This window comes from Bos javanicus, chromosome 6 (genome assembly GCF_032452875.1).
Source record: "Bos javanicus breed banteng chromosome 6, ARS-OSU_banteng_1.0, whole genome shotgun sequence".
Taxonomy (NCBI): Eukaryota; Metazoa; Chordata; class Mammalia; order Artiodactyla; family Bovidae; genus Bos; species Bos javanicus.
The window spans coordinates 26,965,541-26,982,815 of record NC_083873.1 but is presented as its reverse complement, the minus strand read 5'-3'; the positions used below and the strand labels follow the sequence as shown (position 1 = coordinate 26,982,815).

General features: G+C 40.2%; 2 protein-coding genes across 4 annotated transcripts in view; one reads left to right on the top strand and one right to left on the bottom strand.

Moving 5' to 3' along the window:
* The window catches only part of STPG2 (sperm tail PG-rich repeat containing 2), a 636,844-nt gene that overhangs the window by 354,146 nt on the left and 265,423 nt on the right, over positions 1-17,275 (bottom strand). The window lies entirely within an intron of this gene.
* LOC133250074 (DNA fragmentation factor subunit alpha-like) lies at positions 3,674-4,618 on the top strand. The gene has a single exon (XM_061421221.1). The coding sequence runs from the start codon at positions 3,785-3,787 to the stop codon at positions 4,583-4,585; it is 801 nt and encodes a 266-aa protein (XP_061277205.1). The 5' UTR covers positions 3,674-3,784; the 3' UTR covers positions 4,586-4,618.

Here is a 17,275-nt window from a genome sequence, read left to right as displayed (position 1 = left end):
AAAACTTATAGGTCTAAGAAGATATTATAAGGTAAATTAGGATATATTTAAAACTGAATGATACTGAAAACACTATAAGCAGAGAGAAGTAGCATAATAGCTTAAACTACTGTCTAAGCCACTGAGATTTCAAAATTGTTTACAGATAGAGCAATAGCTGATTAAAGTCTGTTAACAAAGACTAATAAGAACAAGTTCAAGAATATTACAGGGTAAGTGAAGTGAATGTCTCTCACTCATGTCTGATCCTTTGCAACCCCATGGACTATAGATTTCCAGGCTCCTCTGTCCATGAAATTCTCCAGGCAAGAATACTGGAGTGGGTATCCATTCCCTTCTCCAGGGGATCTTCCCAACCCAAGGATCAAATCTAGATCTTCTCCATTACAGGCGGATTCTTTACCAGCTGAGCTACTAGGGAAGCCCATTACAGGGTAATCTCATCCATAAATATATGTGCAGCATCCACTTAAATAATATCATAGATAAAGAGTAGGACACGACTGAGTGACTGAACTGAACTGAACTGTAAAGAGCAGTGGCAGCACCAAGTCCAGGACACTAGACAGTCAGAGAACTCTTGATGCCAAGGGGTATTAGTGAGAACTCCCATGAATGCCTCCATCCAAATCCAAGATCTGGCACCACCCATCTGCCTGCAGCACCCAGTGCTGGATGCCTCACGCAAGCACAAGTGACACAGGGACACAAATGCAATCAGCAGCAGACAGGCTGCACAGACACCACAAAACACACCATCTCACATGACCCTATCCATCAGAGGAAAAGAACTCACCTCCTCCCACCAGAATGCAAGCCGAAGTCGCTCCCAACACAAAGCCTATACAACACACCAGCGCAGAGACCAAAAGCAAGAAGTACAACCCTACATCCTGGGGAAAGGAGATCTCAAACCCAGCGAGTTAGACAAAATGAGAGACAGGGAAATACCATGCAGGTGAAGGAACAAGGCAAAAATCCAAAAAACCAAGTAAACAAAGAGAAAATAGACAAACTATCTGAAAAAGAATTCAGAGCAATGTAGTAAAGATGATGCAAAATCTCAAAAACAGAATGAAGAAAATACAAGAAACTTTTAACACATTTTACAAAGACCTAGAAGAAATAAAGAATAAACAATGACAACACAATTACTGAAATTAAAAATACTCTAGAAGGAATCAATAGGAGAATAATTGAGGCAGAACAGACAAGTGACCTGGAAGATAGAATGGTGGAAATAACTGCTGAAGAGCAGTATAAAGAAAAAAGAATGAGAAGAAATTAAGATAGTCTCAGAGATCTCTAGGATAATAATTGTGAAAAGCAAAACAATAAAACTTCTATAAAAATTATTTAAGAACTATGATAAGGAATGAATTCTTAAATAGGATGCTAAAAGCAGTAACTGTAGGGAAAATAATAAATTTGATATCAAAATGAAAAAGTTAGATCCATCAATACAAATCATTAAGAACGTGAAAGTGTAATCATAGATTTATTTACATTATGTATAACTATAAAATATATCTAATATACCAAACACTACTAAAACTCAATAATTAAAAGATAAATATACAAGTTATATTAAAAGGCAGTTTACAACAGAGTATCTAAATAGTCAAAAAATATATGCAAAGGTATTAAACTTCACTGGTGGTGGTGTTCAGTCACTAAGTCATAGCTGATTCTTTGTGAACACTTGAACTGTAGCCCACCATGCTCCTCTGTCCATGGGATTTTCCAGGCAAGAATACTGGAGTGGATTGCTGTTTCCTTCTCCAGATTAAGCTTCATTAGCCATCAGGAAAATGTGTATTAAAGACTCGATGTAATACTCCTAAAGACTAATGGCTAAAATGAGAAAAAAAAAATGATGCTATGGTTTTTCCAGTAGTCATGTATGGATGTGAGAGTTGGACCTTAAAGAAGGCTGAGCACCAAAGAATTGATGCTCTTGAACTGTGATACTGTAGAAGACTTTTGAGAGTCCCTTGGACTGCAAGGAGATCCAACCCATCCATCCTAAAGGAAATCAGTCCTGAATATTCACTGGAAGGACTGATGCTGAAGCTGAAGTTCTAGTACTTTGGCCACCTGATGCCAAGAGATGACTCACTGAAAAAGACCCTGATGCTGGGAAAGACTGAAGGCAGGAGGAGGAGGGGACGACAGAGGATGAGATGGTTGGAAGGCATCACCAACTCAATGGACATGAGATTAAGCAAGCTCTGGGAGATGACAAAGGACAGAGAAGCCTGGACTGCTCCAGTCCATGGGTCACAAAGAGTTGGACATGGCTAAGTGACTGACAACAACAACTTCAACACTATTCATAAAAGCACTAAACTAGAAACAACCTAAATTTCCATCAGTAGTCAAATGGATAAAGAAAGTGTGATATATTATATTGAAAATGAACTAATTACTGCTACTTGCAGCAACATAGATGACAGCCTACAAATTAAGAGGTTGAGAGAAAGAAGCCAGACACAAAACAGAACCCACCATATTCAATTTTTGTAAAAGTTGAAACACAGTGAAAATAAACCAATGGTGTCAAAAACCAGAACAGTGGCTACTTTGGGGCAAAAGAAGTAGGGGGTTAAGGATGCTTGTAATGTTCTGTTTCTTCATTTGATAATGGTTATATGGGTGTTTATAAAAAACCTTTGAGATATAAAGTAATGATTTTGTACTTTCTATAATGTTTTAATAAATGTTTTTATTATAAAAAGTACATGGCGTGGAAGTTACTGATTATAATCAGATAAATGTTTGTCCTCTGAAATTATAAATTTAATATTTCTGTTATTGCTTTGTAATAGTAATATACTTATAACAAAAATTACATCTATGATCCCTAAAATGCTAACAGATACACTGAACCTATGATGGGAAAATTTAGCTTTATATGTAAAGAGGCTTTTAAAATATGTTTTCAATATCCTAATATTTCCTAGGATTTCACATTTCATTACATTTCCTCAAAATACAAATCCCTCTGCAGTGAAGAATAATCTGCATATATAATCTTGAATTCAGACAATGAAACCTTCTAGCAACATCAAATAATATTTTAAGAGAATCGTAACGTATTCAGGTAACCAATGCTGACTCTACAAAGTACGCTACAAAAAAAATCAATTTTTATCACTCGAAATCTATTGCAATTAGAGAGCAATGCCAAGTCACTGACACACTAATGGGTTTCAAAATATTTCAAAAAGAACAAGGAAATTGCTAAGTGTTTAATTGAAATGCAGTTCCAACAATTATAGCAAATTGGATAATATGAGCTTTCTGGAAAGCTACCATCTAAAACTATCATATCATACAGTATTGAGTTTTAATAAATTTGCAGAATCATCTAGATACACTTTATATAACAATTATCCTACATTGAACCATGTAAAATCTTTTATTATATCTTCTAATATAAATTGAGTTAATTTCTATGTTCCAAGTGTTTGAATTTTAATTTAATTTTAGAACAGTGTAGCATTTCTGAAAAGGATCTGCTCCAAAAATTCAACACGGCTTGCTTGAAAAGAATATTATATCTGACTAAAACATATTTTTCATGTATTCAACTGTAGTACTCTACTGCATGGAAATGATTAAGCTTTAGGAACAGGATTATCTGAACCTAAGGTGTTAAATTGGGCTTCCCTGGTTGCTCAGCTCCATTTCCCAGCATGCCGTGGGGGGTGGAGTTGAGGAAGACTCCAGCGCCCCAGACTACCTGACTTCTCCGTGTCAGTCTGGTCCCACCCTGAAGAAAATGGAGGTGGCCAGCAGCCCTGCAGCTCCAGAACCCGGCGAGGTCTGGGCTCTAAAGCAGTGTCTGCTGCGCTGCAACAACAGCCGCGAACAGCACGGCATGGCAGCCTCATGCCTCGAGGAGCTGAGGAACAAGGCTTCTGACATTCTGGCCATCGATAAGTCCCAGGCGCCAGTCACCCTGGTCCTGGAAGAGGATGGCACCATAGTGGATGACTATGATTACTTCCTGTGTCTTCCTGCCAATACTAAGTTTGTGGCATTGGCTGGGAATGAGAAGTGGACACACAATTCAGATGGAGGTACAGCTTGGATAACCCAAGAGTCCTTCCACAGAGATGAAACAGACAGCGGGGCAGGGCTGAAGTGGAAGAACGTGGCCAGGCAGCTGAAGGAAGACCTATCCAGCATCATCCTGATGTCCAAGGAGGAGCTCCAGATGCTCACTGATGTCCCATGTTCGGAGCTGCCTCAGGAACTCGACCAAAATCATGTGGTAGTCCAGGGGCTCCAGAACACCCTCCAGCAGGTGCTTGACCAGAAAGAGGAAGCCCGTCAGTCCAGACAGCTCGTGGAACTTTACCTCCAAGCTTTGGAGAAGGAAGGCAGCATCTTGTTGAAGCAGCAAGAGTCCAGAGCTGACCTCGGGGATGAAAAGGACGCTGCTGAGACGGGCGTTAGAAAGCGCTCCTCAGACATTATGCCTGCAAGCCAGATCCTCTTAGTGCTGAAGGAGAAATCTGCCCCAGAGCTGAGTTTGTCTGGTCCGGATCTGGAAGTGGGCAAGCACCAGGGACCCTGACCTTTGGAGGGAGACACTTGTATCGGGATTTTTTCACCTCTGCAGACCCTGAATTATAGCTGCCAATTTGCCTATCATTACATGCAGAACTTCTCTTGTAGCTCAGTTGGTAAAGAATCTGCCTACAATTCAGGAGACCGGGGTTTGATTCCTGGGTTGGGAAGATCCCTTGGAGAAAGAAATGGCAACCCACTCCAGTATTCTTGCCTGGAGAATCCCATGGACTGTAACCTGTCAGGCTCCTCTGTCCACGGGGTCACAAGAGTTAGACACAACTTATCAACTAAACCGCCGCCACCACCACCACCACCACTAATGTGTTAAATTGGGCTTCCTTAGTAGCTCAGCTGGTAAAGAATCCACCTGCAAGGCAGGAGACCTGGGTTTGATTCCTGTTTTAGGAAGATCCCCTGGAAAAGGGAAAAGCTACCCACTCAGTATTCTGGCCTGGAGAATTCCATGGACTGTATAGTCCATGGAGTCTCAAAGAGTCGGACATGACAGACTCTTTTCAACATGTTAAATTAAAACTTGAAAATCATAATTTCTGACCAAAATGTTGTAATAATTAGATATAATCGGTAGACCCACTTAAAACTGATATTTAGTGTTCATATTATGAATACACAAATATTGTTCATAGCTGTGCCACTCATTTCACTGTCTTTCCTGGTCCATTTTAAGTTCTTCGAGAACTTTTCTTTCTTCTTTGCTTTTCCATGTATTTAGCATGCCTATGCTGTGCAGTGCTTAGTCACTCAGTCATGTCTGACTCTTTGCAACTCCATGGACCACAGCCCACCAGGCTCCTCAGTCTGTGGGGATTCTCCAGGCAAGAATACTGGAGTGGGTTGCCATGCCCTCCTCCAGGGGATATTCCCAACCCAGGGATCGAACCCAGGCCTCCCACATTGCAAGATTCTTTATCATCTGAGCCACCAGGGAAGCTCCTAGCATGCCTATAGACCCTATTGATAATATAAAATATCATCTATAACTCTTCTATAGTCAAGCATAACAGGTAACTTATAATATTCATTTTATTCCTGGAGACACTACTCTTGTTTTGCCCTTCTGCTAAGGTCTGATGCTTGGCTGCCTTCTAGGATTTATCTGTAGCAATATCCTAGGAACTCCTTTGTCCTTTTTCTGTATTGAATCCTGGATCTTGTGTCTTCTGAATTTATGGCACCCTTGCCTGGGGGTACACATACTCTGCTAATTTGTTGAAAAAGTGTTTAGGGAAGATAAATTTGGTGAGAACTTATGTATCTGAAAACCTCCTTTTTTTTAACCTTCATGCCAGATTGATTCTGTGGGTGAGAAGAGAATTCTGGATTGGAAATTATTTTCTCTGGGCATTTGAAAGGCATTGTGCACAGTCTTATAGTTTCTAATGTTGCTGTTGAGAACTAGAAAGTATTCTAATGTTTAGACATTGTGTATAAATTGTATTTTTCTCTTTTCCAAAACACTGTAGGAAATTCTATTCACACTCATTTTCACAAAATCTCATGATGTGAGTTTGCTTATTGACTGTGCTGGACACTCTATGGCATCTTCAAATCAAGAAAATGCACTTTATTCAATATCCTGTACTCTTACACTTCTCCCCAACCCTAATGCTAATATCACATTATTCTCAGAACATTCTTTTCATTTTGCAAGGGTTTTTCAAGGACTAGTATAACTTGTGTCTGGTGCATTCTGATTTCTTTCAACCAACAAGACAACACAAGCTGTGATGAACATGTAAGCTAGACAGGAACCCAGGGTTAGTAATCTGGCCAGTGATATAGCTGGTACTGAAGTGAAGTGAAATTGCTCAGTCGTGTCCTATTCTTTGTGAACCCATGGTCTGTAACCTACCACCCTCCTCCATCCATAGGATTTTCCAGCAAGAGTACTGGAGTGGGTGGCCATTTCCTTCTCTAGAGAATCTTCCCAACCCAGGGATCGAACCCAGGTCTCCTGCATTGTAGGCAGATGCTTTTCCATCTGAGCCACCAGGGAAGTCCTACTCAGAAGTAAAATTACAACAGATGGAGCTCATATTCAAACCCCCAGATTTGTTTCTTTTTTCTTTCTTCTTTAAGATTCACATGCCCATAGTATATACTGCGGAAGACATCCATTTCCCCTCAAGTCTCAGATTTGTAGATGCTGTGGGAGGGACAATGGGAGTAATTGTTTAATGACTACAGAGTTTCAGTTTTAAAAGATGGAAAGAGTTCTGAAGATGGATGGCAATAATGGTTGAAGAAATGGATGTATTTAATACCACAGAACTATACACTTAAAATGGTTAAGATGATCAGATAACATTAATTTGTTCAATATATTTACAGCTCACTTAAAAATAATCTATAAATTTGTTTATACATTTTTAATATTTTCTTCTACCTATTTTCCATTTCTGCCTTTAAACTCCTGGAAGCAAAAAATGTATTTGTTTGTTTGACAGAACTTTCCAAATTTGGGGCGGGGGGCGACATCAAGGCATAAACTCAAAAAACAGTGTATATATGTATCAGGATAAATATATAGAAAATCATACCTAGGTTCATCATAGTAAAACTGTTATAAACCGAAGAAAAAGAAACATATTTAAACTATCTTTAGAACAAATATACATTATCTTCAAGGAAGCAATAGTTAGATGGACAATATTTAGGTGATTCTGAATTCTATACAGAAACAATGGAAGCTAAAATACAATTGAATGATAATTTTTCAAGTGCTGAACAATCACTGTCAATATTTAAAATTTAAAACCCAAGTGAAATATGGAAGGGAAAAAACACAAAAATCAAATAACTAAAATGTCTTAACCAGCACTAATGGAGAAATCTCAAGTCCTATATACAAATAAATTAGAGATATAATGACATCAAAAGAAGGAAAAATTGAGGAATGTGTTCACTATATTGAGTAAGCAAATTCTGATAAGCAGAATTTTAAATATATCATTCCAAGATTCCTATCTCCTGGTTAACGAAACAAACACTAATCTGTCAACTACTATGAAGGAATTTTTGTTGATGTAATTGAAGTATCAGTCAATGGATCTTCCCTGGTGGATCAGTGGTAAAGAATCTGCTTGCCAATGCAGGCAATGTGGGTTCGATCCATGGGCTGGGAAGATCCCCTAGAGAAGGAAATGGCAACCTACTCTAGTGTTCTTGCCTGGAAAATCCCATGGACCGAGGGGCCTGGACAGCTACAGTCCACGGGGTCACAAAGAGTTAGACACAACTTAGAAACTAAACAACAACTGATCTTAAAATATGGAGATTATTGGATGCTGCTGCTGCTGCTAAGTCACTTCAGTCGTGTCTGGCTCTGTGCGACCCCAGAGACGGCAGCCCACCAGGCTCCCCCGTCCCTAGGATTCTCCAGGCAAGAACACTGGAATGGGTTGCCATGTCCTTCTTCAATGCACAAAAGTGAAAAGTGAAAGTGAAGTCACTCAGTCATGTCCAACTCATTGCAACCCCATGGACTGCAGCCCACCAGGCTCCTCCGTCCATTGGATTTTCCAGGCAAGAGTACTGGAGTGGGGTGCCACTGCCTTCTCTGGATTATTGGATGAACCTGACCCAATTAGGTGAGTCCTTTAAAAGTAGAGTTTTCTCTACCTAGTGGCAGATGAGGCAGTCAAATATCCGAAGCACAGTAAGATTTTGATATGCCTCTCCTAGCTTAAGGATAGAGGAAGCCATGTGCCAAGGCATGCAGGCAGGTTGCATTCAACCAGAGCTCAGAGTAGCCCACTGGTTGACTGTAGCAAAGAAACAGGGACCCCAATCCTAAAACCATGAAGACCTTAATTCACAGCTTGAATGAATGTGGGGACAGATATTTCCCTGGAACCTTCAAGTAAGAGTCTAGTTTCACCAACACTGATTTTTTAACCTTTTTGAGAGGTTAACCATATAACCTCAATGAGATGTCCAGACTTCTGACCAACAGAACTGTGGGCTAATATAGGGATTTGGTTTAAGCCACTGAGTTTGTGATAATTTATTATATACAGCAATAAAAAACAAACACACTAGTAATGTATAATGTTTAGACCCACAAGACATCATAAAAAATAATATACCTTAAGAAGACTATTTGGGAGGCAGTCTTAAGATGGCGGAGGAATAGGAAGGAAGACCACTTTCTCCCCCACAAATTCATCAAAAGAACATTTGAATCCTGAGCAAATTCCACAAAACAACTTCTGAATAACGGCAGAGGACATCAGGCACCCAGAAGGCAGCCAGCCCATTGTGTTTGAAAGGAGGTAGGACAAAATATAAAAGATAAAAAGAGAGACAAAAGATGTAGGGACAAATATGTCCTCGGAAGGGAGGCTTAAAAAAGAGAGATGTTTCCAAACACCAGGAAACATTCTCTCTGGCGGGTCTGTGGCGAGCCCTGGAATCTCAGAGGGCAAAATAATCAGGAGGAAAAATAAATAAACAATTAAAACCCACAGATTACGTGCCTAACAGCAACTCCCAGCAGAGCAGCAGCCCAGATGCTTGCATCCCTACTAGCAAGCGGGGGTAGACAGGGAGGCGCGGGCTGCATTGCTGAGGGTAAGGACCAAGCATGAATGCCCCAAGGGAAATCTGAGGGTTTTAACTTGAGATAGCAACCCAGACTGTGATATAGCTATTCCGTGAAAAGCCCTAACACAGTGGAAGTGAGAAAGAGAATTAAGGGACTAGATCTGATAGAGTGCCTGATGAACTATGCACAGAGGTTCATGACATTGTACAGGAGACAGGGATCAAGACCATCCCCATGGAAAAGAAATGCAAAAAAGCAAAATGGTTGTCTGAGGAGGCCTTACAAATAGCTGTGAAAAGAAGAGAAGTGAAACACAAAGGAGAAAAGGAAAGATATTCCGATTTGAATGCAGAGTTCCGAAGGATAGCAAGGAGAGACAAGAAAGCCTTCCTCAGCGATCAGTGCAAAGAAATAGAGGAAAACAACAGAATGGGAAAGACTAGAGATCTCTTCAAGAAAATTAGAGATACCAAAGGAACATTTCATGCAAAGATGGGCTTGATAAAGGACACAAATGGTATAGGCCTAATAGAAGCAGAAGATATTAAGAAGAGGTGGCAAGAATACACAGAAGAACTGTACAAAAAAGATCTTCATGACCCAGATAATCATGATGGTGTGATCACTCACCTAGAGCCAGACATCCTGGAATGTCAAGTGGGCCTTAGAAAGCATCACTATGAACAAAGCTAATGGAGGTGATGGAATTCCAGTTGAGCTCTTTAAAATCCTGAAAGATGATGCTGTGAAAGTGCTGCACTCAATATGCCAGCGAATTTGGAAAACTCAGCACTGGCCACAGGACTGGGAAGGTCAGTTTTCATTCCAATCCCAAAGAAAGGCAATGCCAAAGAATGTTGAAACTACCGCACAATTGCACTCATCTCACATGCTAGTAAAGTAAAGCTCAAAATTCTCTAAGCCAGGCTTCAGCAATACATGAACCGCGAACTTCCAGATGTTCAAGCTGGTTTTAGAAAAGGCAGAGGAACCAGAGATCAAATTGCCAACATCCGCTGGATCATGGAAAAAACAAGAGAATTCCAGAAAAACATCTATTTCTGCTTTATTGACTATGCCAAAGCCTTTGACTGTGTGGATCACAATAAATTGTGGACAATTCTGAAAGAGATGGGAATACCAGACCACCTGACATGTCTCTTGAGAAATCTGTATGCAGGTCAGGAAGCAACAGTTAGAACTGGACATGGAACAACAGACTGGTTCCAAATAGGAAAAGGAGTTTGTCAAGGCTGTATATTGTCATCCTGCTTAGTTAACTTCTATGCAGAGTACATCATGAGAAACCCTGGGCTAGAAGAAGCACAAGCTGGAATCAAGATTGCCAGGAGAAATATCAATAACCTGAAATATGCAGGTGATACCACCCTTATGGCAGAGAGTGAAGAGGAACTAAAAAGCTTCTTGATGAAAGTGAAAGGGGAGAGTGAAAAAGTTGGCTTAAAGCTCAACATTCAGAAAACGAAGATCATGGCATCTGGTCCCATTACTTCATGGCAAACAGATGGGGAAACAGTGGAAACAGTGTCAGACTTTATTTTGGGGGGCTCCAAAATCACTACAGATGGTGATTGCAGCCATGAAAATAAAAGACGGTTACTCCTTGGAAGGAAAGTTATGACCAACCTAGACAGCATATTAAAAAGCTGACACATTACTTTGCCAACAAAGATTCATCTAGTCAAGGCTATGGTTTTTCCAGTGGTCATGTGTGGATGTGAGAGTTGGACTGTGATGAAAGCTGAGGGCTGAAGAATTGATGCTTTTGAACTGTGGTGTGTGGAGAGGCCCTTGGACTGCAAGGAGATCCGATCAGTCCATCTTAAAGGAGATCAGTCCTGGGTGTTCTTTGGAAGGACTGATGCTGAAGCTGAAACTCCAATACTTTGCCCACCTCATGTGAAGAGTTGACTCATTGGAAAAGACCCTCATACTGGGAGGGATTGGGGGCAGGAGAAGGGGATGACAGAGGATGAGATGGTTTGACGGCATCACCGACTCAATGAACATGAGTTTGGGTAAACTCTGGGAGCTGGTGACGGACAGGGAGGCCTGGTGTGCTGCAATTCATGGGGTCACAAAGAGTCTGGAATGACTGAACGACTGAACTGAAATGAACTGAAGCCACCACCAGGCCCGCTCACAGAACAAAGGACTGAGCAGAGCTAGCCGGCTGAGCACCAGCCCACCCCCTCCAGAGACAGGCAGGCAAGGGCAGCCAGAGCCAGAAGTGGGCAGTCGCAGCCCCAGAGGCATCCTATACCAAACTGCTAGCAGACTTCATTGCTAACCAAGACTTCTTAGGATTCTGGATGGTCGACCTCCCCTGGGAGGGTCAGAGCCAGAGATCAGCTCTCCAGAAGAGACACACAGCACACCTGAGAATGCGTGCCCGTTGTACACCCAGAAAACCGAGCAGCTGGGATGGGGGAGGCGATAAGACACAGCCTTCAACTGGGGGCAACTGTTGTCGCCAAGCACCTGGTCACCTGAGCTGCTCGGACCTGGGACAGGCACAAAATGCTGGCCCAACCAAGTCTGCACCTTTGTGGAGTATCCAAGAACCTGAACCTGAGCGGCTTTGACCTGGGAAGTGCATGCAACCCAGGGCCAGCATCAGACAGTTCCTGCCAGAGCAGCCTAGAGCCTGAGCAGTGTAGACTGGGACAGCACACACACTGTGAGCGGGGGCAAACCCAGTGTGGCTGAATCACTGTGAGCACACGCCAGTGATATTTGTTTGCAGTGTTCCTCCCTCCACACAGCACGACTGAACAAGTGAGCCTAAAAAAAGTGACCACCACCGCCCCCGTGTCAGGGTGGAAATCAGACACTGAAGAGACCAGCAAACAGAAGAAGCTAAAATAAACAGAGGGAACTACTTTGGAAGTAACAGGTGCAATAGGTTAAAACTCTGTAGTTAGCACCGACTACATAGGAAGGGGCCTATACATCTTGAGAAGTACAAGCTGGACCAATCTGAAAATGAACTGACCACACATTGTCCACAATAGCTCCAGAGAAAGTCCTAGATATATTTTTACTATTATCATTTTTTTATTTGAAAAAAATTTTTTTGCATTTTTAAGTCCCCTATTACTCCTTTAATTTTCATTTTCATAACCTACTATTACCTTGCCAAAAAAAATACCCTATTTTTAAAGCAAACTTCATATATATATATATATATTTTATAATTTTTGTGACTTTTTTTAATATTGTATTTTTGAGAATCTAACCTCTACTCTAGATTTTTAATCTTTACTTTTTGGTATTTGTTATCAATTTTGTACCTTTAAGAAACCAATCTTCAGTACCCATTTTTACTTGGGAGTGAGATCACTGGCCTGATTGCTCTCTCCCCCTTTTGACTTTCTCCACCAGGCCGCCTCTATTTCCTCCCTCCCCCTTTTCTTCTCTACCCAACTCTGTGAATCTCTTTGTGTGTTCTGGGTTGTGGAGAACACTTTAGGAACTGATTACTGGCTGGATCTGTCTCTTTCAATTCCCCCTTTTATCTTCCTGGCCACCTCTGTCTCCTTCCTCCCTCTTCTCTTCTCTGTGTAACTCTGTGAACATCTCTGAGGGATCCAGACTGTGGAGAGGACATAGGGAAGTGATTACTGGCTAGCTTGCTCTCTCGCGTTTTGATTCCCCCTCTTCTCCTCCTGGTCACCTCTAGCTCCCTCCTCCATCTTCTCTTCTCCATGTAACTCTGTGTACCTCTCTCGGTGTCCCTACTGTGGAGAAACTTTTCATTATTAACCTAGATGTTTTATCATCAGTGCTGTATAGATGGAGAAGTCATGAGGCTACTGTAAGAATAAGACTGAAAACCAGAGGCAGGAGGCTTAAGTCCAAATCCTGAGAACATTTGAGAACTTCTGAATCCAGGCAACATTAATCAATAGGAGCTCATCAAACACCTCCATACCTACACTGAAACCAAGCACCACCCAAGGGCCAACAAATTCCAGAGCAAGACATACCATGCAAATTCTCCAGCAACACAGGAACATAGCCCTGAGCTTCAATATACAGGCTGCCCAAAGTCACACCAAACCCACTGACATCTCATAACTCATTACTGGACACTTAATTGCACTCCAGAGAGAAGAAATCCAGCTCCATCTCCCAGAACACCAACACAAGCTTCCCTAACCAGGAAACCTTGACAAGCCATCTGTCCAACCCCACCCACAGTGAGGAACCTCCACAATAAAGAGAAACCACAAAACTGCCAGAATACAGAAAGGCTGCCCCAAACACAGCGATATAAACAAGATGAAAAGGCAGAGAAATACCCAGCAGGTAAAGGAACAGAATAAATGTCACCAAATCAAACAAGAGAGGAAGAGATAGGGAATCTACCTGATAAAGAATTCAGAATAATGATAGTGAAAATGATCCAAAACCTTGAAAACAAATTGGAGTTACAGATAAATAGCCTGGAGACAAGGATTGAGAAGATGCAAGAAAGGTTTAACAAAGACCTATAAGAAATAAAAGAGAGTCAATATATAATGAATAATGCAATAAATGAGATCAAAAACACTCTGGTGGGAACCAACAGTAGAATAATTGAGGCAGAAGACAGGATAAGTGAGGTAGAAGATAGAATGGTAGAAATAAATGAAACAGAGAGGAAAAAAGAAAAAAGAGTTAAAAGAAATGAGGACAACCTCAGAGACCTCTGGGACAATGTTAAATGCCCCAACATTCAAATCATAGGAGTCCCAGAAGAAGAAGACAAAAAGAAAGACCATGAGAAAATACTTAAGATAATAGTTGAAAACGTCCCTAAAATGGGGAAGGAAATAATCACCCACGTCCAAGAAACCCAGAGAGTCCCAAAACCCAAGGCAAAACACCCCAAGACACATATTAATCAAATTAACAAAGATCAAACTCAAAGAACAAATATTAAAAACAGCAAGGGGAAAACAACAAATAAAACATAAGGGGATTCCCATAAGGATAACAGCTGATCTTTCAATAGAAACTCTTCATGCCAGAAGGGAATGGCAGGACATACTTAAAGTGATGAAAGAAAATAACCTACAGCCCAGATTACTGTACCCAGCAAGGATCTCATTCAAATATGAAGGAGAAAGCAAAAGCTTTACAGACAAGCAAAAGCTGAGAGAATTCAGCACCACCAAACCAGCTCTCCAACAAATGCTAAAGGATCTTCCCTAGACAGGAAACACAGAAAGAGTGTATAAACTTGAACCCAAAATAATAAAGTAAATGGCAATGGGATCATACTTATCAATAATTACCTTAAATGTAAATGGGTTGAATGCCCCAACCAAAAGACAAAGACTGGCTGAATGGATACAAAAACAAGACCCCTATATATGTTGTCTACAAGAGACCCACCTCAAAACAAGGGACACATACAGACTGAAAGTGAAGGGCTGGAAAAAGATATTCCATGCAAATAGAGACTAAAAGAAAGCAAGCATATCAGATAAAATAGACTTTAAAACAAAGGCTGTGAAAAGAGACAAAGATGGACACTACATAATGATCAAAGGATCAATCCAAGAAGAAGATATAACAATTATAAATATATATGCATCCAACATAGGAGCACCACGATATGTAAGACAAATGCTAACAAGTATGAAAGGGGAAATTAACAATAACACAATAATAGTGGGAGACTTTAATACCCCACTCACAACTATGGATAGATCAACTAAAAAGAAAATTAACAAGGAAACACAAACTTTAAATGATACAATAGACCAGTTAGACCTAATTGATATCTATAGGCCATTTCACCCCAAAACAATGAATTTCACCTTTTTCTCAAGCACACACGGAACCTTCTCCAGGATAGATCACATCCTGGGCCACAAATCTAACCTTGGTAAATTCAAAAAAATTGAAATCATTTTAAGCATCTTTTCTGACCACAATGCAGTAAGATTACAGGAGAAAAACTATTAAAAATTAAAATATATGGAGGCTGAACAACATGCTGCAGAATAACCAACAAATCACAGAAGAAATCAAAAAAGAAATTAAAATATGCACAGAAATGAATGAAAATGAAAACAACAACCCAAAACCTATGGGACACTGTAAAAGCAGTGCTAAAGGGAAGGGTCATGGCAATACAGACTTACCTCAAGAAACAAGAAAAAAGTCAAATAAATAACATAACTCTACACCTAAAGCATCTAGAAAAGGAAGAAATGAAGAACCCCAGGGTTAATAGAAGGAAAGAAATCTTAAAAATTAGGGCAGAAATAAATGCAAAAGGAACAAAAGAGACCATAGCAAAAACCAACAAAGCCAAAAGGTGGTTCTTTGAGAAGATAAATAAAATTAACAAACCATTAGCCAGACTCATCAAGAAACAAAGGGAGAAAAATCAAACCTACAAAATTAGAAATGAAAATGGAGAGATCACAACAGACAACACAGAAATACAAAGGATCGTAAGACACTATTACCAGTAACTATATGCAAATAAAATGGACAACTTGGAAGAAATGGACAAATTCTTAGAAAAGTACAACTTTCCAAAACTGAACCAGGAAGAAATAGAAAATCTTAACAGACCCATTACAAGCATGGAAATTGAAACTGTAATCAGAAATCTTCCAACAAACAAAAGCCCAGGTCCAGACGGCTTCACAGCTGAATTCTACCAAAAATTTAGAGAAGAGCTAACACCTATCCTACTCAAACTCTTCCAGAAAATTGCAGACAAAGGTAAATTTCCAAACTCATTCTATGAGGCCACCATCACCCTAATACCAAAATCAGACAAAGATGCCACACACACAAAAAAAAACTACAGGCCAATATCACTAATGAACATAGATGAAAAAATCCTTAACAAAATTCTGGCAAACAGAATCCAACAACATATTAAAAAGATCATACATCATGACCAAGTGGGCTTTATCCCAGGGATGCACAGATTCTTCAATATCTGTAAATCAATCAATGTAATACACTACATTAACAAATTGAAAAATAAAAACCATATGATTATCTCAATAGATAAAAGAAAGCCTTTGACAAAATTCAACATCCATCTATGATAAAAAAAAAAAAAACTCTCCAGAAAGCAGGAATAGAAGGAACGTACCTCAATATAATAAAAGCTATATATGACAAACCCACAGCTAACATTATCCTCAACAGTGATAAATTGAAAGCATTTCCTCTAAAGTCAGGAACAAGACAAGGGTGCCCACCCTCACCACTACTATTCAACATAGTTCTGGAAGTTTTGGCCACAGCAATCAGAGTGGAAAAAGAAATAAAAGGAATCCAGATTGGAAAAGAAGTAAAACTCTCACTGTTTGCAGATGACATGATCCTCTACATAGAAAACCCTAAAGACTCCACCAGAAAGTTACTAGAGCTAATCAACGAATATAGTAAAGTTGCAGGATATAAAATCAACACACAGAAATCCCTTGCATTCCTATACACTAACAATGAGAAAACGGAAAGAGAAATTAAGGAAACAATTCCATTCACCATTGCAATGAAAAGAACAAAATAGTTAGGAGTATATCTACCTAAACAAACTAAAGACCTATATATGCTGCTGCTGCTGCTAAGTCACTTCAGTCGTGACCGACTCTGTGAGACCCCAGAGATGGCAGCCCACCAGGTTCCCCCATCCCTGGGATTCTCCAGGCAAGAACACTGGAGTGGGTTGCCATTTCCTTCTCCAATGCATGAAAGTGAAAAGTGAAAGTGAAGTCGCTCAGTCGTGTCCGACTCCTAGCGACCCCATGGACTGCAGCCGACCAGGCCCCTCCATCCATGGGATTTTCCAGGCAAGAGTACTGGAATGGGGTGCCATTATATATAGAAAACTATAAAACACTGGTGAAAGAAATCAAAGAGGACACTAATAGATGGAGAAATATGCCATTTTCATGGATTGGAAGAATCAATATAGTGAAAATGAGTATACTACCCAAAGCAATCTATAGATTCAATGCAATCCCTATCAAGCTACCAACGGTATTCTTCACAGAGCTAGAACAAATAATTTCACAATTTGTATGGAAATACAAAAAACCTCCAATAGCCTAAGTTATCTTGAGAAAGAAGAATGGAACTGGA